At 40.8% G+C, this 27,657-nt stretch overlaps 1 protein-coding gene across 1 annotated transcript; it reads left to right on the top strand.

The window, feature by feature from the left end:
- Positions 1 to 1,212: 1,212 nt before the first annotated feature.
- AMACR (alpha-methylacyl-CoA racemase) lies at positions 1,213 to 24,514 on the top strand. Its single transcript, XM_014953996.1, has 5 exons — positions 1,213 to 1,492; positions 3,786 to 3,929; positions 6,245 to 6,405; positions 11,772 to 11,958; positions 23,714 to 24,514. Exons 1-5 carry the CDS (start codon positions 1,243 to 1,245, stop codon positions 24,121 to 24,123), a joined length of 1,152 nt encoding a protein of 383 aa, XP_014809482.1. The 5' UTR covers positions 1,213 to 1,242; the 3' UTR covers positions 24,124 to 24,514.
- The last annotated feature ends 3,143 nt before the right edge of the window (positions 24,515 to 27,657 follow it).

Genomic DNA, 27,657 nt, shown 5'->3' with positions numbered 1-27,657 from the left:
GGTTGGGAGCATAGCATTGGATACTATCAGTGCCCGCATTACAGGACCAAGTGTCCACCTGGAAAATAAAGAGTATTCTGGCAATAGACCTCTTCTGTCTATTCTTGCAGAGTTAGAACAAATTCTGCATTCATATTTGCAGCCGTTCAAATTTTTGCAGTCCAACTAATTTAAAGAAATAAACAGAATAAGCATGGAATTGATTGGAAGAGCCTCTTTGCTCTGTCTCATACCCAGTAACCTGAAATACTGGGAGCAGGACCTAAGCTTGAAAAGCTGTGTTAATCCAAAGCCTGTTTCATCACCTCCCCTGGATGGATGTCTATGCCCGTGAGCAGCCTAAACAAAAATAGAACCACCATGGCCTCCAGTCAAACGTGGCTGCTTTTCAGGCAGGCTGCATTAAAAGAGCAACTGTGCATGAATGCAGGCTTTATTCGACCTGGTCGGATTTAACCAAACACAAGCCCCTGTGCTCTGTGCAAGGGGAAGTGCCAGGCAGAGAAGAGACATTTCTGGCTGAAGCTCCAGGACACTCCTGGCCAGCAGAAGCCTGCGGAGCTGATGGCCTCCAAGGCGATGGCCTTCCCTCTGTGGCACCACCGCACTAACAGCTGCGCACAGGGGAGCTGCAGATCTTGATTAAAAATTTCTATGTATTTAAAATTCCAGTGGCATTCTTCCCACAAGCAGTCCAGTCTTGAGAAGGTTTAGCAGGGACAACCATCAGTACCCCAGCGGGGCCTTCTGCCCCTCTGGGAGAGGCTACTGCTGTAGCAGGACCAACAGGCACAGACAGCACGTTTAGAGGCAAATTTGGTGGAAAAAACCCAAACAAATTTTGTCAGTTAATATGCTGAAGTGTGGCCCGAGGAGGCTGAGGTGCCGGTGGGTTCGGCCCACCCAGGTCAGCCCAGTGGCCGGGCGGTGCTGTGAGGTTTTCCACAGACCAGGCCCGCCATTTTCTCATTCTTTGCTGCCTGCCCGACCCCCCGCAGCGAGGGGATGCCCATCGCCCGACCAAAACCCGGAGGGGGCCCGGGGCGGCGACCCTCGGGGGAGCCCGCTGCCCGGGAGACACTGCCCGTTTCACCAGCCGAGGGGCGCCGGCAGAGCACGGTGAGGCCGGCGGGCAGAGGCAGTGCGCTCCCCGGCACACCCCCGGGTGGCCGCCGCCGGAACCGGCCGCGGGGGCGGTGGCCCGGGGATCGATGTCTCGGCGCTCGGCAAGCGGCGACCGCCATGGCGCTGAGCGGGGTGCGGGTGTTGGAGCTGGCCGGCCTGGCGCCGGCGCCGCTCTGCGGCATGATCCTGGCCGATTTCGGGGCCCGGGTGGTGCGAGTGGATCGCCATCCTTACTCCGCCATCACCACCGACCGGCAGGGCCGCGGCAAGCGCTCCTTGGCGCTCAACCTCAAGCGACCCCCGGGGACGGCGGCGCTGAGGCGGCTGTGCCGCGCGGCGGACGTGCTCATCGAGCCCTTCCGCCACGGTGAGGGGTGGCGGGGGGTGGCCCCGGGAGGCTGCGGGGCAGCGCTGGAGGAGGTGGAGTGGGGTAGTGGCAGAGAAGGGGCGGTGGGGCGCGGTGCCGAGGGGACCCCTCTCAGCCGGTGACCCCGTGAAGTGGGCGGCGGGAAGGGAGCGGCTTCTGGGGGTCCATTTCCTGCGGGCGGGTGGACTATGGTGCGGGACGTGGTGGGTTTGTGGTGGGCAGCAGCCCCGCTGCAGCAGGGGGAAGAAGCTGTGGAAGGTGCCCCACCGGTGGGGTGAGACACCCAGCAGTCAATCCTGGACGGCACCGGAGGGTGTCTGAGCCGAGGAGTGGTGTGTGAGCTGGGACATCGGTCCTGCGGGCATTGTGAGGCCTGCTGATGGGATTGAGCCCTCGTTTGTGAGGCTGACATAGAATCATTTGGGTTGGAAAAGACCTTTGAGATCATCGAGTCCAAGCGTAATGTGGGTAAGGTGTAGCAGACGGTGGTCGAAGTCTCAGAGTTAATGATTCCTCTGATGGGTCCAGTGTGTTCTCCTTCACAAACCATGCACAGGCACTCACCTGGTGCTCCTGCCCAGGCTGTGTCAGTATCCCTGCTGTTCCATGAGGGTTCCCTTCTGTTACGAGGACTGTCACCACGGTCAGGTTGGACGGGGCTCCGAGTAAGCTGGCCTAGTTGAAGATGTTCCCTGCTCGTGTCAGGACATTAGACTAGATGACCTCTAAAGGTCCCTTCCAGCCCAAACCGTTCTGTGATCATGCTTCAGTAAGGATCTAGCTGAAGAGTTTCGGAGTTTTCTGCAGTCACTTTAGAAATAGAGTCGGTTAAACATCACACATCAGAAACAGGCTTACATATCCCGAGTCATGGATAATGCTTTTCATTCTGAAAGCAAGGTTTTATGATTGTGATGGTTTTAATCTTAGGAATTTCTTGTTTTGTTCCTCAGAAGTTGTGCAGGCAAAAGTAAGACATTAAATTCCATTTTTCATTGTAGCTAGTTTTCTGTTTTCTAGTGGGATTTTTTTTCTTATCATGGAAATTTCTGTTTTCTTTAGTTTTATAGGCACTTGCTTTTTTTTTTTTTTTTAAAATCTACAAATGCAGGTGATTTTGTAACTAGACATTAGGTTTTATGGGTCTGTAACTGAACTAGGCCAGTCTGTGGTCCAGCATGAAGCTAGTGTGAACGAAGGAGAAGATGAGGGTCTAAGCGGCAGAAGAGTTTCTTTAAACCCACATGTACCATTGACCTTCCAACAATGTCCTTCTGACACCAGGGGTTATTTGGCACTCAGTTCTCACTTGTGCTTTTGAAAATGTTGCTCTTTACCAACTTTCCACTGCTTTCTTCTTGGCATTAGTCACTTGCCACTGCCCAGTAAGTTACACAATAGAAATAGATCCTAAGGAATTTGTAGATATAGTAATATTACGGACTAGTCTGTGAAACAAGTTGCAGTAATAGATTCTGGGAATAGGTACTGACGTTATATTATCCCTTCCCCTCCAGAATGTGTCTCCCTGCAGTGCCAATACAAGTTATAGTTCATAGTCTGACCAAACTGCGTGGAGCCAATAAAAATCTATCATTTTTCTGCAGCTTGAATTTGGTTCTTTTAAAACCACCATTTTGGAACTGCAAGATCAAAATTTTTGCCTTGATTACTGTAAACCCATGCTGACCAAACCTACGTTTCATTGATTTCTAGAAGTTCCTTATTCTCTGTATTACAAAAGAACACATTTTCTTTTGTGCAATTGTTGCAAATCATTTGTGGAGTAGGGGCATTGCCCATTCTCATCAGTGAGTTAAAAGATACAGGAACACCTGGGGTACTGCAGGGTTAGTATGGTGAGGAAAGTATATTCCAGTGAAAAATGGAAGCAATTTCATGTCATTTTAATGCGGAATACATAAGAGTTTGCTCTTTCTCTTTTCTTTTTTTTTCTGTTTTTTACAAGCCTTTGGTAGCTTTCTCTCTCACTCAACAGGACATGGATTACAGAAGTTTGGCTGGCAATCTTTTGGGGAATGAAAACAGGAAAAAAAGAAAAGACCCTAAAGCTTAATTTCCACTTAATTGGCTTGTATTCAAAATGTATGCATTATGTTAGTAATTTATAATGTTCTGAATGTTTACATTGTAATATGGATACTGAATTAGAATGTTTTACTTCATAAATTGCAATTCAGTTCTGTTGTGTAATTTAACTCTGCACCATGTATATTTTGAGTCTTATTAAAAATAAACATGAATTAGGATTCTGTGCCTTTCTCTTTTTAAGGTGTCATGGAAAAACTTGGGCTTGGTCCAGACGTCCTTCTGCAGGACAATCCCAGACTCATCTATGCTAGACTTACTGGATTTGGCCAGACAGGAAAATATGCCAAGTCTGCAGGTCATGACATCAATTATTTGGCTTTATCAGGTAGGCTGTAAAAGTTCCTGACAAATAAGGTTTTTTTACCCCCTTTTAATCAAGATTGAAGAAATTATTGAAAGATTATTTGCAGATAGCTCAAATTACCTGAAACACCTCTATCAGGGAAAGGAGGGTTTCCCTCTCTTTCCTTGTCCTTCTCCCTGCTCCTTTCTCTCCAGTCAGCTCTGGCACTTGTCTGAACCTCTCTGTAAGCTCCCTCATGAATCGAAAAATGGCCAGGAGAAATGAGGATGTTTTTTCTGGCAGGTTATTGAGGGTGAAGCAGTTCATTAAAGGGTCTAACAAACTTTCTAGTCAGCACGAGGAAGGAGGAGACGTGGGCTGGGTGGGCTGTTCGTTTTGGCGGCAGCAGCCAGCTGTTAAGCTGGATCAGCATGTCTCCTCAGGCTTTCTGCTATTTTATCTGAATACGTTTTTTGTCTTTGAAGAGAGTACCAAAGTTTTTATTCATTTTTGCTTTTCTTCAGAGCCTCTCTCCTGTGTGTGCTTATAATCCTGAAAGGGCTGCAGATTATTTTGCACGTTTGTGAGCAGCATCTTTTGAGCCCAAGGAAAGTAGGCTTAAAATGAAGTTAACAGTGCTGTGTTGCCTTAAGGTGTTGTAGATGCTCATGTTTTCAAGTGTCATGTCTGTACAAGTAACAAACAATAACAAAATTACCCAACTCTAGGTAGCAGTCAGTGCCTTGTGTATGGCCCCACCTACTGCTGTCTCTGCTGCTTATCCAAGCCTGTGAGGCACAAGAGAAAGTGCCCCAAAACTTCTTGGCTTCCCACTGGATTAAGCGTTTATTTTAGCCCCAGCAAAGCCAGAGCAGAGGCACTGCAAATGTGGTGATCTGTTACCACCTCCTACGGGCAGTCACTGTGAGGAGGAATTAAGTTTCTTCAGGGGTGGGATCAGTCTTCTCTCATTATGTAAGATTGACAGAGAATAAAAAAGAGTAAAGAAAGGATGCCTTGTTTGAAACGCTTTCAATTTCATGTCTGGATGATCTCAAACTATTATGATATTTTTATTATTAGCATAGGGAAAGAGTCAGTACATAAACAATATAGTACATTGCTACCTCAGGTTGTAGTACTTTGTGTTTACAAAAAGAAGTGTTGTGGTTTTTTTTTTTTCTCTGGAGCTGATTTAATCAGTTGTATTTTGGTTAGTGCTGTCTTCCTAAAATAGAAATTGAAATGGCACTGGTCAAGTTCTTCTGCCTGTTTACAGGAAATAGGACAAGGTGTTTGGGAGATACCTTTCCTCAAAAATGAGATCTCATCCTGAGTATTTTCCTGGTGAGCTTTGGCTTGCTTTAACTAAAAAATGACTTGCTTTAGAAACTCCAGATATTAGTTAATATCTGCTGGTGCCTGTGACAACCTTTAGACTGCTAAAAATGAGGGTTTAGTCAGTGACAGGGCTTTATGCTTGCACTACAGGAAATTTTGACCATGTACCCTGCAAGTCTCAGACCTTAGGCTACAGGCACAGAAGAGATATGATTGTACTGCGGTTTCTTGCTTGCCCAAAGGGAATCCCTAGGAAGGAACTACAAAGAGTAAGGGGACAGTAAAAAAGTTGTTCAGGATATCAGAGACACGCTAGGAGATTCAAAGCTCCATCTGAAGTAAACTGACTTAGCTGTTGCTCTATTCCCTTTCATTTCTGCATAATTTCTGGCATAAACATAGGTTCGCTGTGTCTATGTTGCATTCAGTCAGAGGTAACTTTTCTGTGTTGCTCACCCATTCTTATACATAACGTTTTTTTCCCCATGGTAGTTGAAGAGGGATGATAGGACTGAAGTGCAGTTGTCTGTATGAAACCCTTTGTTATGAATATTAATTCATGGTTTATGTGCACAAGAGATTGTACATCTTCATTTTTGCTTTAGAAAATTCAAAGAACAATTTCCCAAAGTTGCTGTGAGGCATGTTTATTCTTATGGGAGAGGTTCTATACATGTGCAAAGTAGTAGTATAGAATTATTTCACACAAGTTTTTTTGGCTGAAATTTTGTCCCTATATAGCCAAATTATCAACAGTTTATCTGCGAGACTTTTATTAATCTCTTTAATTAAATTCATCTTCACCAATATGATTTCATATATTCTATTCTTATGTGAACTAAAGACTATTTGCTAAGACACAGCTGTGTAGAGATAGAAGGCTGTTGTAGAAGTTTGCTTTATCCCTTGCTTACTTGCATAGACTGAAAAGAATGAAACTTTCCTTATAGAAATGTAGAAATTAAGATTTGTAATTAATTTCATAATTGTGTTTGCTTTGTTTGCTCTGCCGTCAGGTGTGCTGTCAAAGATGGGTAGGAAACATGAAAATCCTTATGCACCCTTAAATCTTCTGGCTGATTTTGCTGGCGGAGGTGTCATGTGTGCACTGGGCATTGTCATAGCCCTTTATGAACGTACCAAATCTGGCAAAGGGCAGATCATTGATGCAAGTATGGTAAGTTTAGTCTCAAGGAAGGTAGGGTTTCTTAGGTTTGCTCGTTTGGGTATTTTCCTACTCTAAGTCTGTAAAAGGGAGGAAATAGGAGCTATTCGTAATGTTTAAAGTTGAGAACTTGGGAATGGGAAAGTAATCTCCTAAAATGGGTATTCCTTCAAGTGCAAGCAGTTCTCACATATCGCTGTAGCCATAACAACCTTATGACATGGGACACATACTGTGACTCTCCCCCGTGACATTCCCTATCTTTCCTTTTACCAGCTGCCTTCATCAAAAAAATATTAGCTGTATATATTTGGTGAGTAAGTTTGGTGTATGGAAACAGGGTGTATAATAAACAATTGACATTGTACATAACATCAAAAGTGGTGATCCTAATAAAATAAATAATTGCATTGGCTTTATCCAAGATACATCAGCCTATGAATTTTTGACAGGTCATGTCTTACAAGACACTGTTCCCTTAATTACACTGCCATGGATTATTGCCGAGAAGTCAATTTCAAACACTGTGTGTTAATGTGCTGTAAAATAAATGAAAGCCTAAATTAGCTTAATACTAAACACTATGGAATTTTTCACTGCAAGGCCACCCACTTAACATAGAGGAAAAGACATATTCACATTTATCCTTAAAATTTATATTACCTGCAAGTGTCTTTTCTCTTTCTGTCTCTCTCTTTCCGTTTTTCTTTTTAAAGAGCAATCAAAATTAAAAATTTGCCCTCCCTTTGAGGTGTTGTGGTACAGTGAAGGCTGTAATTTGGACTTAAATACAAATTGAACAAAATTATATCAATTGAAAAAAAAAATCCCGTTTTTGAAGAGGCCTTGAAGGTAGGAGAATAGTGAGAGATGTTAGCTGTCTTGGCTTGAGTAAGTTTTTGACGAATTCACATGACATTCTCAGAAGCAGGCCATGGCGTTATGATCTAGATGGAAATTCTGTGGGATCAGTACAAAACTGGTCTGATGCTTTTACCCTGACAATAGTTATTAATAGTTGATTGTCAAAATGAAAAACGTATCAACTGGAGCTCCATAGACGTCTGTTGGGTTTTTTTGAGTGTTTTCTCTCTGAAGCTGAATGATGGATGAGCAATTGTGTTCAATAAATTTTCAGATGATGTGCATGTGGGAAGAACTACAAGTATGTTGGACACTTGGATTACTACTGAAAATGACCTTTTCAAATTGGAGAAATGACCTGAAAAAATTGGCTGAAATTCATGGGAACCACTGTTCTGTAGTTCTCTTAGGGAGAAACAATTAGCTGCACAAATGCAGTATGAGGACAATTGGCTAAAGTACAATCCTGGGGTTTTATAGTAGTCACAAGCTGAACATGTGTCAACAATATCATGTTGTTGTAAAACACACACGCACACTGTATTAAGATGTATAAACAGGAAATTGAGCCAGCAAAATTTCTGACGTAATTCTAATCTATTCAACATTTATAAGGCCTCAGGAAATTACTGTTTCTGATGCTGGCCATCATCTTTCAAAAAAAAATTACCAATTCGAGGAAGTCCAAGAACCACAACAAAAATTATCATGAGTCCAAAAACACGACCTACCATAGAAAATTGAAACAGTTTGTATACTTGTGATACAAAAACAGTGGAGAACTATGAGAATTCTTCGAATACTTAAGAAGATATTTCTTGTAGTTTTGACTGTTACCTTACTTTGAGTCATTAGAATAATTTGTTACAAGAAGAATCAATGTATGTCTATTAATGTTCTGTTAAGATCTCTGGCTCATTGGGAATGGAATGTGTGGTGGGTTTATGTGGGTCTTTTTTTTTTTTAAGCCCTCAAAACTTCTCTCAATTATTTCTTGTCTTGTAATTGTGGAATTTACAGTTCCCTGCTGATGTTCCTGGTGTCCTGTAAAATGGAAGAAATATTGCCCAGTATCACTAGATGTGCTTTATCTGGCATTTTGTTGCACTCCTTTCATTTGAACAGACTTTCAGGGAGAATTATGCATCATCAACAGCAAGGACAGTTAAATAGACTGAGTTGATGAGCCTGTTTTTATACCTAATTTTGTTTCATAAAAGTAGATATTTTTAAAATCACACTACTATGGCATTTCAGCTCTCGTTTCGTTTTAATGTTCTTTTTTATTTATTAGGCCTATTATTTAAGGTGCTGTACAGTTTTGGTATTCTGAATATGTGGTATTTATTAAAGTAGAAAAGGGAGAAGGAATTTCTCTTTTAGGAGCTTTGTGTCCTCCATATTACTTTTATTAAGTTTTCATCTTACTTCGTCTACTGTTTTGCTGACCACTTGTTTGCATTTGCCTTTTGTTACAATGTCTTATTTTTTTGAAGTCATCCGAAAAAATTAATTATTTCTTGTCATTGAGGTTAGTAATTCTAGATTGAGATGTGCATTTTTGTGATAGAAGAATTTGTTATTTATCTTTTATTTCTAATTAGTATGCTGAAAGGTGAAAAATCACTTGGGAGCATTCTCATGGTCAGTGATATACACATAAGGAACACGTATCGTTAGTGAAACCAAACTGATACAAATAGAGGGTAGAGGGGATTAGGCCAAGGGCTAGATTTGCATCACCCTTTCACAGTGCCCAGTAGTCCCAGTATCCTGCATTTCACCTGCCTACCTCAGAAGAATTAAATCATAGAATCATAGAATCGTCTAGGTTGGAAGAGACCCTTGGGATCATCGAGTCCAACCATCTACCCTACCCTACAAAGTCCTCTCCTACACCATGTCCCTTAGCACTGCATCTAAACGGCCCTTAAACACAGCCAGGGATGGTGACTCCACCCCCTCCCTGGGCAGCCTGTTCCAATGCCCTATCACTCTTTCGGTGAAAAATTCTTTCCTAATGTTCAATCTAAACCTACCCTGTTGGAGCTTGAAGCCGTTCCCTCTCGTTCTGACACTAATTCCCTGTGAGAAGAGACCAGCATCAACCGCTCTACAGTGTCCTTTCAAGTAGTTGTAGAGAGTGATGAGGTCTCCCCTCAGCCTCCTCTTCCTCATACTAAACAGTCCCAAATGCCTGGTCTGAACTGATTCATGTTAGTTGCTGTCTCTTCTCATTGACTCTCTAGGGACCATAGGTATCTTTCAGTGAGCCTGGTAGTTCCCATGTCCTGAGTAGGATGTGGAGTCGACACCGCAGTGCAATGCGGTAGGCGCAGCTGTACCTCTGCACCACACTGGAGTAGAGGCATGTGAGTCAGGGCCACACTTTTAAGTTCCCTCCAAATTCAGACACAGAGTCTTCTGCCGATGGTAGGCATCTGACCAAGCATGACTCACTCTTTGTGAAAAGACAGCCACAGGAGAGGCTGGTGGTAATGATCCCTTGCATAAGAGTCTCATGGCAAGAACATTTAGCTGTCCGACAGAAGACTGGGGTTCCGGGTTTTTCTCAGCCTGGAGGTATTCAAAACCAAAATCCCGCATCCTAGAGGCATTCGTCAGTCACGAGGATAAAGATTATGTTGGTGGGGATTCATTCTCAGTTTTGTTTGACTGATTGCAGAGCCGGGTCACCCAGTGTGGTGGTGCTCTAGATTCTTGTCTGTGCCTCAGAGACTGCTGATGCTTTTAGCACGGGGGAGCCATTAAGTGAAACACATAACTCTAACTGTAATCATTCTGCAGTTAGGCTTAAGTGGAGTCTCCCAATGTTGTCCTTTACATGTTTTAAAAGAAAGTGACCCCATTAGTGTGTGTGTGATATTATTTGAGCATGCTTTTGGAGGTTTGGTCCAGATGTTAGGCACCTTTTTACTTGTCTCAAGATTGCAGTGGGCTTCAGGCAGAAGCTAGCTGTCCAGTTGCTCAGCCAGGGATATTTCTAAAGTCACTATACAGTCCAAAACAGGTGTAATTTTTTTTTAAGTTACTTACTTCCAATGTTGTTTGTGTATTTTTTTGTTAATACGAGCAGGGAAAGATCATTCGTAAAGCAAACACTTTGATATGCTTGCAATGATTTTACAAGCACGTAGATGAAGTAAGGTATACAGAGTTTTCTCATATGAAAGTACTTTAACTGACTTTAACATGTGACAAGTAGGGCAGAAGCATTCCTTTCCTTGTGGCAGGTACTTGAGAAAGTGGCCAGGTGAAGAAGACTTCATGACTACATACTTCGAATATTTGCATGTTTTAAATACTTGCTTGGAAAAGTAAAAACTAATACATCTTTCCACATGAAAAGTTAGTAGCTTTTTATTTTGCTAGAAAATCTGTGCTTGTCTCTGTGGACCGCATTACGTTAATTTTACACAGTGAATCAAAATTATCCTCAAAATGATGCAGCTCAGGTTTTTCTGTGTTCTACTGGAATGTTTCTGGCCATATACTGTTACTGCCTCATCTTCTCTTACAGTTTTTCTAATACAGTTGGAAGAAAATGGATTCTGCTGGTGAGCAAAACTACTGTAGGATGTGATTTTACTTGGAAAGACTGGTACAAGCTTGATACTTGTTAACAGGCAGAACAACCTTAATTTTCATCTGATTGTACTCCACATAGCCAAAACTTTAAGGAGCAAGTTAGAACAGGATTAATCATGTTTCTAGTGCTGTATTCATCAGACACTTGCCTATTTAGACATTACTTTGCTACGTCTATGTATCCACCAGTGATGAGAGTGGGAGAATAATTTTTGTTTTATTTTAGTGATGGAGATGATCTTCCCAGTTCCTTTGGTATAAGAGAGCCTGAATCTTTTATTTCCTTCCAGTTTTCTTCTAAAAATAGCAGTCTTATAGTCAGTAAATTCTAGTAAGTTAATGTTGAGGTAAAAATTTTATACTTACAGGACTAGTATAGATGTCTTGATTTCCAGAGGTTTAAAGAGCTTGACAGCTGTTGGATACCTAATGTTCTACAGAGCCAAGAAGCTTGTCCCTGCTTTTTTTGCAACCTGCTCTAGGTGGGCCTGCTTTGGCAGGGGGGTTGGACTCGATGATCTCCAGAGGTCCCGTCCAACCCTATGTGATTCTGTGAATCTGTCCCATGACCTGAAATTACTTACATTCTCTCTGTGAACTCCTAATGATTATAAACTTGCTAGGTGAGGAAACTTTGTGCATTGAAAGTGTGTTAACCATCTGAAGCTGCATTGTTACATTTATGCTCTTTCTTAATCTCTAGTTCTAGATGATTTCACATATGTATATAAATGGTAATTGAAAATTTTAAGAAACTAAACTGTTTAGCAGAGATTTCATCATTAAAAATCTTAATACAGGACAGAACTGGTAGTGGGTTTTTTTCTGTTTTGTTTTATGTTGAATTAAATTAACATGCCAACGAATTTACTGAAGTTGTTTTTTTTTTCCTGTAAATCTTCAAGGCAGAAGGAGTAGCCTACTTAAGTTCTTTCCTGTGGAAATCACAAAGTTTGGGAATCTGGGACAGACCTCGAGGTGAAAACATACTAGATAGTGGTGCGCCTTATTATGAAACCTACAAGACCTCTGATGGAAAGTTCATGGCTGTTGGTGCCATTGAGCCTCAATTCTATGAGACATTACTAAAGGGTAAGTAGCCTGGAGCAGTTATTTCACATCAGCAAAGCACAATTTAATGAATTGTTTAATACTTGATTTTGATTCATGACATTGGTTATGTTGATTTCTTTGTAAAAGCCAAACAGTTTTTGAAACTGTAGGGGAAGTAGCATAGCAGTTTAGTTCACCTTAGAGCAATTAATTTCTTTATTTTTCATCTCTTCTTCACCTTACCCTTAGCAACTAGCATTAAATTACAGGTTTTCTTCTGGGGTTACGGTAATGGTGGTCTGATGTGGCTGGAGCACTAAACAGCCATTTTTTGGAAAACACTTTTTTCAAGGGATTTTGAATATACTTTTAAAAAGAGACCTAATTCTTTGGTATTGCAAATAAAATTTCAAGCAGTCTCAGTTATTTGTGCTATGTTGGTGGTTTTTAAAAATAAACTGTTTAAATTGTTTCAGAAATGAATGTTCATTGGAAGTAATTCATAATATTTCTTGATAGAATGGAATTTTTCTAGAAGCATAGTCAACTTTATAAATTAATTTCCACCACACAATTTCAGAGTGCTTTAAAGTCCAGCTGTGCATATATTCTTATATTTGACTGAAGAATATGACTATAGAATATGATTTATCTGTTTGAGAAATTAGAATGGGTCATGCAGAATAGTTGTGTGAAGTTAAAACAGAAATTTGCAGGTGCTTCTTTGCCTTTGAACTCTTTGTGTGCTTCAGGCTTTTGATCGGATGTGCTCTTAGCTTCTTACTGGTTACTTAATTCCAAAATAATTTGTTCTGTTGTGATCCTTTGGTAGATTACTATGCTTTCCATATCGAATTTATGAAAATATTTTAAAATATCACAAGATAATTTGGTGTTTATTCTCTTCCATTATTCTGAATATGAAGAATAAAAAAAATTCTCAATCTAATTTTAGTTTTGCTTGATGAGTAGAAGTGATACGAAGAAACAATACACCTAAAGTGGGTGTAGCCAGAGTTAGTGAACCGTGTTTCTACATGCCTGACTTATATTTGGTGGATCTTCATTGAGTGAGGGTGGCAGTGGAGTAGCTCCTTATTCTTACTCAGACTCTCCCCACTGATTATTCCATTAATTGCAGCATGGATACCTGAACTGGTTTTGGCTGGGGTAGAATTAAATTTCTTCATAGTAGCTTCTATGGGGCTATATTTTGCATTTGTACTGCAAATAGTGTGGATAACACAGGGATGTTCTTGTTACTTACTGCTGAGCAGTGCTTACACAGCATCAATGACTTTTCTGCTCCATTGCCCCACCAGCAAGTAGGTTGGAGGTGCATAAGAGGTTGGGAGGGGACCCAGCTGGGACAGCTGACCCCAACTGACCACAGGGATATCACATACCATATGACATCATGTCATGCTCAGCAGTAATGGCTGGGGGGAGGCTGTCAAGGGTGCCACAGCTCGAGGACTGGCTGGTCAGTTAATGTTGAGCAATTGTTTTCATTTGCACCTCTTGTCCTTTTGGGGCTTTATTTTCCTCTCTCTTTTTTTTTTTTTTTTTTTCCCCTCTCCTCTTTTCCTTACAGTTTTTATTATTACTATAATTTTTCTGTAATTATTAAGCTGTTTTTATCTCAACCCACAAGTTTCTCACTTTTACCCCTCCAATTCTCCCCACATCCCTCTGAGGGGAAGGGGAGTGAGTGACCAGCTGTGTGGTGCTGGGTTGCTGGCCAGGGTTAAATGATGACAATTCCTCTCCCAGGTAGTCGCTGCCAGCTCAGCTCCAGGCAGATATATTGTGCCAACAAGAGCATAGTCAGTGCCCAGGGCTTGCCCTTCCAGGAGTTTTTGGACATTCAGATGAGATGAAATGAAAGTACAGTGTTGGAAGGTGGGTCATGCCTTTGGTGAGCAGGATCCCAAAGACAGGTCTTGTTCTGTGTACGCTTTGGCTTTGTTCTCTTGCATCCTGTGGTGCTCCCAAGGTTCTTGCGCTTCTGTGGCTCTAAGTGGCTGCTTCTCTGTGTAGCTTAAAAAGGGATGTGCCATTGCATAGGATATCCAAATTGGTACAAGCTGATACATGAAACGTGTCAGGCAGGCTCATGGAGTGACTGAGTGACATGTGCCCCCAGATCAGGTGTCGAGTCTGAGCCTCGTTCTTGGCTGAAGAGCCATGTTCTTGGCTGAAGAAGCTGGTACTTTGTCCCTTGTTGTCTGAACTCCAATGAAGTCCAGTCCTAAGCTACTTGATCTTGAAAAAGAAAGTATAGTTGATCATTCCACTCTTTGCAGTTCTTTGAAATGTTATTCTCATCCAATCCCTTGAGATTTTTTTTCCTTGCAAGAAATGGAGTTACAGAACAAAAATAAATGTAAACTATCAAAGTAAAATATAAGACCTTGCCCTGGAAGTTAGGGAATTTGGAATGCCAATAGATGTCTTCAGGGAGAATGCCTGTATTAAATACGAAGAGAAAAAGAAAAGAATAAAGCTGCTTACTCAAATACCCATATGTTTGGCTTAAAGCGATCAAACACTGCCCTGCAGTATTCTTGGCTGCAGTATTTTATTCTTCTCTAGAGATTAAGTTGAATAGCACTTAGTTTTAAGCTAGAGGAGTGGGACAGAATCTCTATTTGTTCAAAAAGAGAACAGATTCTGTAATGGATTCTGGTCTTGTTTGTCACTCTTCATCTCAGTGCACCTTTGCTGAACATTGCAGCCTTCTTGCATTATCATTGCTACAGGGTGAGACTCGGGCTTTTCTCTCTCAACCAGCCACCCAGCTTATATACAAGGAAGACTCTGATGGATGAATCCAGTGGTCAGGCAATATAGCATGATCACTGACTGGTCCCTGTCTTATTTCGATAACTCTTTACTGAGGAAAACACTAAAATTCTCTGTTTTACTCTTAGTTGTTCCTCAGAAATTCAGAGCATAAAGTTGGAGCAGCAGCTATGAATTCATCTCTCTATATTGGGGCATCTACATTGGGCAACTTTATTTTCATGTTTGAAAGTACTCCTCATGCTTACAATGCACAGAAATGCCTTTATTTTAACAGCTGAAGTTTCAAAAATAGTTATTCCAGCAATAAAGAACTGGTGTATGTGTTTGTGAGTAGAAAACTGCAATCACGGTTGTGCCTGTGTTTCATTCTCCTTCTGTCTATTTTAAAAGTCCAACATACAGACTACAGTCTTCTAAGGAAATTTTGCTTTTTGCCTTTAATTGTGTCACAGTCCTTGCTTGTTTACAATGAATAGTTTCTCTTTGTTTGTTTTGTAAATGTGTGTTGTTTAAAGTGTCAGACAGAACTTTTTTTCACAATGTTATGTTTAAAATGTTTAAAATAAGTGGGTTTTCTTCATTGTATTTTAGGTCCATATTATGAATTGTTCAGATTTTCATATAGGAAGTGTTTATCCCCTTCAGTAGTTATGGTTGCACGCTTTCTGAAGCATTAGTGTACTAAATTAAAACAGCAGATCCTTCTTGTGGCGTAGGGGTTCTTTACTTTCTGAGATATCTATTGCAGAAGTTCAATTCGGAATTAAGCCTTTGAGTGTTACAGGGAAGAAAAAGCTGCTTGTGAGAATTGTATTGCTCTCTCACAAACCTGAGGAGCTTTGACTTAGGCTCAGTTGTCTGTTTAAGGCATTAATTGCCTACTTTTAAGTGGTTTTAAAATTGTATGTTCCAGTTATAATTTCCATAATTTTATTTCATACTTTTTTCCTGTAGTTCTGGTGAGTTCTGCTGGTGAACAATTTGTTCCAGATAAAATATATTCAGAAGCCACTTTATGTCATGTCTCTCTGCCATATTCAGAGAGTAGGTTACTTTTGCCACTCCTGTATAATGAGAACACAAGGATATGAGTGTTGCAGATGTAAGAGTTGGAGATTTAAAGATTGCAGAATTAAGAAGGGAACACGATTTCTGAACCATTTGTCACTGCTCACAGGATTCTGCTTAGCAGAAGTGAAACTAATTTCCTTTTGGTTTTGGTTCACTTCAGTGTTTCCCTGCAGAACTAGGAACCCAGAGCTGGACCAGAGTGCAGTTAATGACATGTTGAGGGAAGTTCTTAAGGGGTCTGCAGAGGGAAACTAAGTTTAAGAACATACATATATAGTTTGAGAAGATTGTTGGCAGGGAAAATTACATTTCTGCTTACCACAAATTAATGATTTTTCTTTTTTTTTTTAAATGGTTATATGAGAAACTGTAGCTATATAAAAAAGATACGGTAAATAATTGCTGTAGTAGCTATAGTATTAGGATTTGTATTCTGGGCTTACTATAGACTATTTGCTGTAAACAAACATGCTGTAATCCTTTTGCTTATCTTAATTTTATTATTGTGAAAGCCAGCCAACAAATAACAAAAATGCCATTGCATCTTACAAAAAATTTTATGTAAGAAACATTAGCTACTAATGTTAAGTCTGAATGTTGGTGCGGTGTGCTCTCCTGTCCCACCATGAAAGGACCACTTGTGTCCTGAAGGGCTCACACATTAAGCAAAGGGGCTTTGGTTCCAAATCCAGAGGTTGGTGAAGGCCAAATGGTCCCTAAGAGGTGCAGCTTGTCTTGCTAAAAATGCCTGGAAAACTGGATAGCAGCCTTTTTTTTCCTTTTTTACTAGCGCCTGGCCCGAGGAGCGGCAGGATTTAAGCATGTACTTACATTTCAGCATGTGCTTAAGTGTTGTCCTGAATGGAGACCCTCTTGAGCTTTTGCTGAAGTGCTTTTCTGAACCGGGGCCAGCAGCAGGCTGGGAAAGTCGTCTCCTGTTGTTCCTACCCCACTGTGTTATGTGTTTGTTGTGACTCTCTGGCTATTTACCGCAAGGAAAAAAATCAATTTATTTAGTTGTGGCTAGCTAAGTAACTGAGACCAGGCAGGTTAGGAGAGTCCTCCACGAGCTGGGAGCAAGACATCTGACCTTGTCTCTTGTCTGTCTGGTTTCTATGATCCTAATTCTGCTCTAAATTAATTCTTTTGTTTAAGCTGCCTTTTTTTTTTTTTTTTTTTCCCCTCTCCTCTTTTCCTTACAGTTTTTATTATTACTATAATTTTTCTGTAATTATTAAGCTGTTTTTATCTCAACCCACAAGTTTCTCACTTTTACCCCTCCAATTCTCCCCACATCCCTCTGAGGGGAAGGGGAGTGAGTGACCAGCTGTGTGGTGCTGGGTTGCTGGCCAGGGTTAAATGATGACAATTCCTCTCCCAGGTAGTCGCTGCCAGCTCAGCTCCAGGCAGATATATTGTGCCAACAAGAGCATAGTCAGTGCCCAGGGCTTGCCCTTCCAGGAGTTTTTGGACATTCAGATGAGATGAAATGAAAGTACAGTGTTGGAAGGTGGGTCATGCCTTTGGTGAGCAGGATCCCAAAGACAGGTCTTGTTCTGTGTACGCTTTGGCTTTGTTCTCTTGCATCCTGTGGTGCTCCCAAGGTTCTTGCGCTTCTGTGGCTCTAAGTGGCTGCTTCTCTGTGTAGCTTAAAAAGGGATGTGCCATTGCATAGGATATCCAAATTGGTACAAGCTGATACATGAAACGTGTCAGGCAGGCTCATGGAGTGACTGAGTGACATGTGCCCCCAGATCAGGTGTCGAGTCTGAGCCTCGTTCTTGGCTGAAGAGCCATGTTCTTGGCTGAAGAAGCTGGTACTTTGTCCCTTGTTGTCTGAACTCCAATGAAGTCCAGTCCTAAGCTACTTGATCTTGAAAAAGAAAGTATAGTTGATCATTCCACTCTTTGCAGTTCTTTGAAATGTTATTCTCATCCAATCCCTTGAGATTTTTTTTCCTTGCAAGAAATGGAGTTACAGAACAAAAATAAATGTAAACTATCAAAGTAAAATATAAGACCTTGCCCTGGAAGTTAGGGAATTTGGAATGCCAATAGATGTCTTCAGGGAGAATGCCTGTATTAAATACGAAGAGAAAAAGAAAAGAATAAAGCTGCTTACTCAAATACCCATATGTTTGGCTTAAAGCGATCAAACACTGCCCTGCAGTATTCTTGGCTGCAGTATTTTATTCTTCTCTAGAGATTAAGTTGAATAGCACTTAGTTTTAAGCTAGAGGAGTGGGACAGAATCTCTATTTGTTCAAAAAGAGAACAGATTCTGTAATGGATTCTGGTCTTGTTTGTCACTCTTCATCTCAGTGCACCTTTGCTGAACATTGCAGCCTTCTTGCATTATCATTGCTACAGGGTGAGACTCGGGCTTTTCTCTCTCAACCAGCCACCCAGCTTATATACAAGGAAGACTCTGATGGATGAATCCAGTGGTCAGGCAATATAGCATGATCACTGACTGGTCCCTGTCTTATTTCGATAACTCTTTACTGAGGAAAACACTAAAATTCTCTGTTTTACTCTTAGTTGTTCCTCAGAAATTCAGAGCATAAAGTTGGAGCAGCAGCTATGAATTCATCTCTCTATATTGGGGCATCTACATTGGGCAACTTTATTTTCATGTTTGAAAGTACTCCTCATGCTTACAATGCACAGAAATGCCTTTATTTTAACAGCTGAAGTTTCAAAAATAGTTATTCCAGCAATAAAGAACTGGTGTATGTGTTTGTGAGTAGAAAACTGCAATCACGGTTGTGCCTGTGTTTCATTCTCCTTCTGTCTATTTTAAAAGTCCAACATACAGACTACAGTCTTCTAAGGAAATTTTGCTTTTTGCCTTTAATTGTGTCACAGTCCTTGCTTGTTTACAATGAATAGTTTCTCTTTGTTTGTTTTGTAAATGTGTGTTGTTTAAAGTGTCAGACAGAACTTTTTTTCACAATGTTATGTTTAAAATGTTTAAAATAAGTGGGTTTTCTTCATTGTATTTTAGGTCCATATTATGAATTGTTCAGATTTTCATATAGGAAGTGTTTATCCCCTTCAGTAGTTATGGTTGCACGCTTTCTGAAGCATTAGTGTACTAAATTAAAACAGCAGATCCTTCTTGTGGCGTAGGGGTTCTTTACTTTCTGAGATATCTATTGCAGAAGTTCAATTCGGAATTAAGCCTTTGAGTGTTACAGGGAAGAAAAAGCTGCTTGTGAGAATTGTATTGCTCTCTCACAAACCTGAGGAGCTTTGACTTAGGCTCAGTTGTCTGTTTAAGGCATTAATTGCCTACTTTTAAGTGGTTTTAAAATTGTATGTTCCAGTTATAATTTCCATAATTTTATTTCATACTTTTTTCCTGTAGTTCTGGTGAGTTCTGCTGGTGAACAATTTGTTCCAGATAAAATATATTCAGAAGCCACTTTATGTCATGTCTCTCTGCCATATTCAGAGAGTAGGTTACTTTTGCCACTCCTGTATAATGAGAACACAAGGATATGAGTGTTGCAGATGTAAGAGTTGGAGATTTAAAGATTGCAGAATTAAGAAGGGAACACGATTTCTGAACCATTTGTCACTGCTCACAGGATTCTGCTTAGCAGAAGTGAAACTAATTTCCTTTTGGTTTTGGTTCACTTCAGTGTTTCCCTGCAGAACTAGGAACCCAGAGCTGGACCAGAGTGCAGTTAATGACATGTTGAGGGAAGTTCTTAAGGGGTCTGCAGAGGGAAACTAAGTTTAAGAACATACATATATAGTTTGAGAAGATTGTTGGCAGGGAAAATTACATTTCTGCTTACCACAAATTAATGATTTTTCTTTTTTTTTTTAAATGGTTATATGAGAAACTGTAGCTATATAAAAAAGATACGGTAAATAATTGCTGTAGTAGCTATAGTATTAGGATTTGTATTCTGGGCTTACTATAGACTATTTGCTGTAAACAAACATGCTGTAATCCTTTTGCTTATCTTAATTTTATTATTGTGAAAGCCAGCCAACAAATAACAAAAATGCCATTGCATCTTACAAAAAATTTTATGTAAGAAACATTAGCTACTAATGTTAAGTCTGAATGTTTTTATAAAAAGAGACAGAATGTCTTCCAACTGACCTGTAAATTGCTTCTGCAGGTTTCTCTTGATTTTTAGCAATATGTGCTTAATATTGCTATAGCCTGTCAATGAGAGGCCCAGAGAACACAGTAAATTTTGTATATCAGGTGAGAAGTAAGGATTTGGTTCTGTGTTGTCATCATGTGGTGTAAACTCAGATACATGAGGTGAACTTAGTATCAACGTAGATTGATGTGAAAAGCACTAACAGTCACTAAAGTTCTTAACATGCATTTGATAGTACTCCTTACATAGTATTTTGAGACTCCTACATTGTATTATTTCAATTTAAAAAGAAGGAAAAAATTAGGAAGCACTGGAAAACGTAGTTTACATCATTATGAAGGATTTCCACAGGGCTCTCCATCTTGTAAAGTATTGTGTACTGTATTAAAAATCTGCTAATGTACCAAATTCAATACGACATTGTTATTAAGTTGTGCAAAGTTTTCCTCATTCAATTTTAGACACCCTCAGTGACACATAATGTTAAGTTTAATTTATTTATCATTATAAGCCTTGAGCATTGTACAGGTACTGTAGAAGGCCAGGTTCTTGCTGCACCAAAACATTTGCAATTGTACTTATTAAATATGTAAACTTGTAGTACAGCTGTGGATGCATTTTCAGCGATGCTCTGATAGTACTCTGGGTCTGATCAACCTTTTGCTGAACTGCCATTTTCTTAAAAATTATATATTTCAGAAGCTTTGAGCAGAGAAAACACTTTATATAGTTACTTTAATGAAAATTGACTAGTGTCTTGGAATATTTTAAAGTTCAATTTGCTCTCGGGGTGAGAATGAATTGTCTTCAAAGAGAGAGCAATTGCATATACCTTATGACTGTGGTTTGAGCCAAAATTAGGGGTTCCCAGGCTGGATGGTTCTATTCAGTCATGTTGTGGCAACATAATTGCAAAACTACTGTGCTATGAGCATACAATTTTCAAAAGAAAATCAGCAAGCTAAAACAAGAAAATCACGAACAAAGCTCTGCTAGGGTTGCTAAATAATCTTTTAAAATAGTACAGCTGAAATACTATAAGAAACTGTTTGTTTCCAACATACCAAAGCAACTTTGCTGATTTATCTAATGAATTTTGCTATTTTCTCTATCTTGAACTAGGTGTCTAATTTTACGGCAGTTTGCCTGAGAAGTTGTGTAGAAACGAGGATTTCAATTTGTTGTATCTAATAAATGATATGCAGATATATGTCAATAGAGCTGTAGCATTTAAAGGAGACTTAAAGCTATATCATTATAAGGATACTTAATTTTTCATTTTTCAAAAGTCATTATTTCAGAGCTGTTCTTTCAAAGCTGGACTTCTCTGAACAAAAATCCCTAGACGAAAATTTGAACAGAAAAAACTTGGAAACAAGTTGTAACTACTTTACCGGATATTCTGTGTAAAAGATACTGTGCTTTCGATTGTGCTGGGTGCAATCTGTCATCCTGTGGTATCCCGAACAATTCTGCGCTGTGTGTAATTGTTTCCCTGTTGACTCAGTCGCTCCTGCTGTGATTCTCTTCGTCTGCACCACAAGCGGTTAGCGCGAGCTGGAAAATGAGCAGCTGTAGTGCCTAAACGCTGTCGCTTCGTGCTATTTAAAGTTGAAGTCTTCAGTGGTCAATGGAAAATGAGCGTGTAATATTAAATTCCAGGTTCTGCATATTGTTCTCTTCCGCAAGAGCGTGTACGATTACGTTGAGCCAACTTTCCAACTGGCACGATCTTCAAATATAATTGTGTAATGGGATCATGGTGGAGCTCTGCTCTGGACTGGCTACTAGAACCCAAGCCATAATTAATAAGTAAATAAATACTGATGAAACAATGTTTCCAACTGACAAGATTTTATGCCCTGAAACAGAATCTCAGATAGCGTGTTGGTAATTAGCTCTACTTATTGTGGAGGGTAAATTTGCCTCATCTCCTAGTTCTTAAGTAAACTATATAGCACCGTTCATCTTTAGTATGAGTAATCTTTGGCTGATTTTTTTTTAGGATGACTTGAATGGTTATGAGGACTAGATTGTGAGTTTAGTGATTTAAGGTGTACTTGACTTGGTAACTCCATGAGGACTAATGTTTACCTTGTAGTAATACTTGTCCTGATATCCGTAGGAATCTCTAGTAACATGTGAAAATGCTTATGCTGTCTTTGACTATGTTGATTTTCTTCTAAACATGAACAACTGCAAGGCTGTATTTCTGAGTCTGGACGTGCTTAGTTTCTCTGTGTACCAAAGTAACATTTCAAAGCATGTATACATTTTCAAAGCTACTATTGAAGAATCTTGGGATCAACAGTGAAATTTTTAAATTTGGGGGAGACTGTGAGCCCCAAGAAGTGCATGTAGTAGGTATTATGCAGAAAGAACTTAAAGAGTGGAAGAACGGACATTATTTTTCTTTCTTCTCCCCTGCATGTTTCAGTAGCTATATGTCTACCCCTTTCAGTGGTAAGGAAGCTGTAGAAATAGAAGATACGGAAAGTTTTTTCTGCCTATCTACAGGTAAAGATCAGAGTTATGTGTAAGGAACTGGCTGCAGCCCAGCCTGTTAGCAGTTGCAAGTCTAATCATCAATCTAGTACCAGATATCCAAAGATAAAAGAAAGGATGCTCAAAATTAAATGGTTGCAGAGCTCCCCATTGACTCTTGGCTTTTACATAGAGCTGTTGTTTTCTTAGCAGCCCCTTTTGCTGTTGGTTTTGTGAAGCATTATGATGATAGTTGTTCTCTAGCCTTTCTAATTTCTGAAATTAACTTCTTATCCCTGCTTTTTCTGAATTTTTCCTGCTATATTCATGCTTCTGATTTTGAAGATGTGACTGATTGGATAGAGTTCTATGTACCGCTTCTGATTTCTATTTGATATCATAGTCTCTGTACCTCTGTAGTATCTCCAGTTCGAAAGTATGGTTTAATTGCCTTTTCTCTTTCTTGTTTCTTACTTCCTTTTTGAGATAAATCCTACAAGAAGTGATAGCAATTCTTAGGTCTTCTTGAAGTAGGAGAATGGAAGGGTAGGGGGTGCAGAGAGCAGAATTCATAAGGACAGAAGCAGAGATGGGAACCTGGCTGCACAGGAGAGATGTAAACTCCTACCTAGGACTTGTCTACTTCAGGAAATTGTCAGTGCAAAGCCTGTGTGTCCATCTTGTGCCTCAGAAAGAATGTGCATATTGCATGCCTGGGTGGTCCATGCGACTGATCTTCTGGGAAGCAGAGCTCTTAAGCAGGTGGTGACTGTAAGGGCTGTGGGTTTCGCATTTCCAAACGAGCAGCAGTGGGCAGTGGGAGCCTGGGAAGTGGGCTGAGAAGGGGAGAGCAGGAAACATTGCTGGGGTCCGTTTGGACTGAGGAAGGAGTCGAGAAGCACGTCAGTTGGCCTGCAAGCACCTGCAGCTGAGGTACTTCATGTAGATCGAGCCATGTATATCCATCCACACCATCTTCTCATCTCTGGCACATAGTAGCCCAATGCTGTTGGACACGCTGCAGCCTGCTGAATGCCCAGCTCTGGTGGATGTACTGGCTTCTGTGAGAAAAGTACGTTGCTGTAGTCCAAGACCCATTCAGCAGACTTCTACATTGCTCCTGCCAGGTAGAGAATGCAATTCCATTATAGAAAATGTCCTCAGGACAAAATGTTATCTCTAGGAAGTGGCTGCTCTTGTGAAGTGTTTATACCAATGAGTGTTCCTCTTGAGAAACGTACTTAGTTGTGGGCAGCACTTTATCTGAGCTATACTACAGTTAAACTTTGCTTTTCACCTTTCAGGTCTTGGACTAGATTCAGATGAACTTCCCAGTCAGCTCAGTTACTCCGACTGGCCCAAAATGAAGAAAAAATTTGCATCTGTATTTGCACAGAAGACACAAGCTGAGTGGTGCAGCATATTTGATGGTACCGATGCCTGTGTCACCCCTGTTTTATCCTTTGATGATGCTGCTTCACATCAGCATAACAAACAAAGAAGTTCTTTTATCAAAAATGATGAGGAAGAGATAAGTCCTAGACCTGCTCCTCTTCTATCAAGGACCCCTGCTGTTCCATCGCTTCAAAGAGATCCTTTTATAGGAGAACACACGGAAGAGATACTTCTAGAGTACGGATTTACTAAGGAAGAGATTGCTAAACTTTATTCTGATAAAATAATAGAAATCAATAAACCAAAAGCTAATTTATAATCTCTTCACTGTGCAGATAAGACAAATTTCAGGCTGATACAGTACATTTTTATGCATTAAAATTTAATTATATGACAAATGTTTGCATGATATAGCTTTTAAATATTTTTTTAAAAAATTATTTAAGTATTAAATTTACTTGAAAACAGTGGGAACTACATACTTGTGTACCTGGATAGTCTGCAGTCTGGAGTGATATCAAAATTGTGTTCTGGAGATCTACACAGTTTGCTTGGTAAGCAGCTGTAAATCCTCAAAATGTTTCTTTAAATATTGTGTCCTGGGAAATGTTTGTTTCCCTTAATTCTTAGTTAAATTGTTGCTTTATAATATATGTTATAATTACATGAAGGCAATACTTTTCATAAAATATAGTTATATTCTTCCTAAACAAGTGATTGTGTTGTTTACTCACAGATTAGAAGGGATTTTTTTTCTCTATCTTATCATATTAATTCATTTGCCTTATCATGCCAAAGCAGTGATCAAAATATTATGCCATTTTCTTATGTGCTGCTGTAGAGTTATTATCATAAAGTAATTCTATTTAATAGCTTGGCTACATTTTCCTAATGCAGCTTCCTGATTACATTACATTTAAAATTTCAGTTTGCCTAGAAAATTACTTCAGAACAAAATTTGTTATTTTAAAAAAGCTGCCAACCAGTAATCCTTTACTCTCTTTTGGAAAAAATGCTAGGCAACTTAGCTGCACAGGTTTTAAAGCAGTGGTTATTCCATGATGTTTTTCATTTCCTTCAAAATTAAACTGTCATTTGAAACAGTCTCCTTCAAGGCAAAAAAAAAAATTCCTTTTAAAAAGTTATATGGCCTTAGTACAGTTTTCTTTAGTCCAGCACGTCAGGAATTATGCTATGAGGGCTTGGGGTTTTCGATAGTTTTGTCAGTGTTTACCTTGCTGAAGATTAGTTTGTTGCTTACAAAGGTTTCCAAGGCTGAGCCATACTTTAGCTCATTTTGCTTGTGTCACACCAAAAGGTCAGCATTATTGCTATAAAAAAACCAACTTCTACATTCTACTACATAGAGACCTGCCTGGAAGCAAAAGTTATCTAGTAGGTTCTGACAAATTAGATAAACAATAAGCAGAAGCATCTTAAGTTGCCAGCTGATAAGTAAATTACTGAATATTATACACCTGTACAGTAAAATTTCACAATTTGCTTAGTCCCAAATGCATCTGATACTGTTGGAGAAAAATAAACATTGTCATATGTAATCTCCAGTGCACCTAAGTTTTGACCCAAAAATAGCTGAAGTCAATTTAAAAACTCATGTTAACTCCAGGGGTTAACCTTACGGGACCGTATCGGGACCATCACTGTTCAAAATATTCATCAATGACACAGGCAGTGGGATCGAGTGCACCCTCAGCAGGTTGGCAGACGACACCAAGCTGAGTGCTGTGGTTGACACACCTGAGGGATGGGATGGCATCCAGAGGGACATGGACAAGCTCAAACAGTGGGCTCATGGGAACCTCATAGAATCCTAGAATGGTTCAGGTTGGAAGGGACCTTAAAGACCATCTTGTTGCAGCCCCCCTGCCATGGGCAGGGACACCTTCCACCAGACCAGGTTGCTCAAAGCCCCATCCAGCCTGGTGCTGAACACTTCCAGAGATGGAGCATCCACAGCTTCTCTGGGTGACCCGTGCCAGTGTCTCACCACCCTCACAGGAAATAATTTATTCTTAATATCTCATGTATATCTCCCCTCTTTCAGTTTAAAACCATCACCCCTTTTCCTATGGCTACACTCCCTGATAAAGAGGCCCTCCCCATCTCTCCTGTAGGCTCTCTACAGATACTGGAAGGCTGCTGTAAGGAGGTCTCCCCGGAGCCTTCTCTTCTCCAGGCTGAACATCCCAACTCTCTCAGCCTGTCCTCAGAGCAGAGGTGCTCCAGCCCTCTGATCATCTTCATGGCCCTCCTCTGGACCTGGTTCAACAGGTCCCTGTCTTTCCTGTGCTGAGGACTCCAGAGCTGGATGCAGTACTCCAAGTGGGGTCTTACCAGAGCAGAGTAGAGGGGGAAAATCACCTCTCTTGACCTGCTGGCCATGCTTCTTTTGATGCAGCCCAGGATGCAGTTGGCTCTCTGGGCCACTGGCGCACATTGCTGTCTTGGGTTGAGCTTCTTGTCCACCAACACCCCCAAGTCCTTCTCCTCGGGGCTGCTCTTAATCAGTTCTCCGTCCAACCTGTGTTGGTGCCTGGGATGGCTGTGACCCAGGTGCAGGGCCATGCACCTGGCCTGGTTGAACTTCATGAGGTTTTCATGGGCCCAGCTCTCAAGCCTGCTAATGTCCCTCTGCATGGCATCCCTTCCCTCCAGCGTTCCATGAGGTTCAACAAGGGTCCTACACTTGGACAACCTCCAGAATCAATACAGGCTGGAGGATGAAGAGTTTGAGAGCAGCCCTGATGAGAAGGACTTGGTCATTCAGCCTGGAGAGAGAAGGCTCTGGGGGAGATCTTACTGTTGCCTTAAAGGGGGGTTCCAGGAAAGATGGGGACAGAGTTTTTAATTGGACCTGCTGCAACAGGACAAGGGGTAATGGCTTTAAACCAAAAGAGGGTAGGTTCAAACTAGATATAAGGAAGACATTTTTTATGATGAGGGTGGTGAAATGCTGGCCCAGGTTGCCTAGAGAGGTGGTAGGTCCCCCATCCCTGGAAACATTCAAGGTCAGCTTGTCTGGGACTCCAAGTAACCTGATCTAGTTGAAGATGTCCCTGCTCACTGCAGGAGGTTGGAGTAGATGACCTTAAAAGCTCCATTCCAACCCAAACTATTCTATGATGCTATGATGCAGCATAGGTTGGATCAGCTGCCTCACTCAGGTGGCTACCCTGAAAGCTACAGTTTTAGTATGTCACTACAGATTTCTTTTAAGACCCTCTCTTGGTGGGTAAGACTGTTTCAAAAAACCACAACTAAGTTATCCTGATACCCTTTGCTTTTCAGAAACCAAGAAAATAATCAGTCGCATTGAGGGTAGCACACAGCAGATGATACAAAAAATACTCGGCAGTTGCTGTTTGAAAGACTTTTGTCAAGCTTTTTATCTGCCACTAACGCTCTAGGGCAATAGGTAGGTTTTCTTACTTACGTCCATGAAGTGCATTGAAATCCTTTTCTGGATATATGTTACAGATTCCTTTCCCCCCATTCAAACAACGGGGAATCGGCACTCTGGTGCTCCCGTTGCTTGCTGAACAGAAAGATGAGGACTCTAGTCCCTTGGTATCTCTGCTGTCTTACAGCAACCCTGCTCCTCGCCCATGTGATGTACGTGCCCGTTATATGTGTGTTTCGCACTTAAACAGTGGTTCTTTAGTTGGGGATGGTTGAGAGCTCTGCAGACGCCCAAGAGCTCAGATCTGCTAATGTTAACATGCTTCCCCGCCCCCTTCCTTTCATAACTTGTGATCGCAGAGCCATGAAAGTATGTGAGTCCCTCCCCCAGCACAGACCGATCCCACCCGGCATATGATCCGAGCTCCATGTC

This window comes from Calidris pugnax, unplaced genomic scaffold (genome assembly GCF_001431845.1).
Source record: "Calidris pugnax isolate Ruff unplaced genomic scaffold, ASM143184v1 scaffold178, whole genome shotgun sequence".
Classification (NCBI taxonomy): domain Eukaryota; kingdom Metazoa; phylum Chordata; class Aves; order Charadriiformes; family Scolopacidae; genus Calidris; species Calidris pugnax.
This window is presented reverse-complemented; position numbering and strand designations above follow the sequence as displayed.

What these genes read in the sequence shown, in the direction of transcription:
- AMACR (XM_014953996.1), top strand. Translation starts at nt 1,243, where the DNA reads ATGGCGCTGAGCGGGGTGCGGGTGTTGGAGCTGGCCGGCCTGGCGCCG. An exon ending in AGATCATTGATGCAAGTATG is followed by an intron (nt 6,406 to 11,771) that starts GTAAGTTTAGTC and finishes TAAATCTTCAAG; the next exon opens with GCAGAAGGAGTAGCCTACTT. An exon ending in CTATGAGACATTACTAAAGG is followed by an intron (nt 11,959 to 23,713) that starts GTAAGTAGCCTG and finishes TTCACCTTTCAG; the next exon opens with GTCTTGGACTAGATTCAGAT.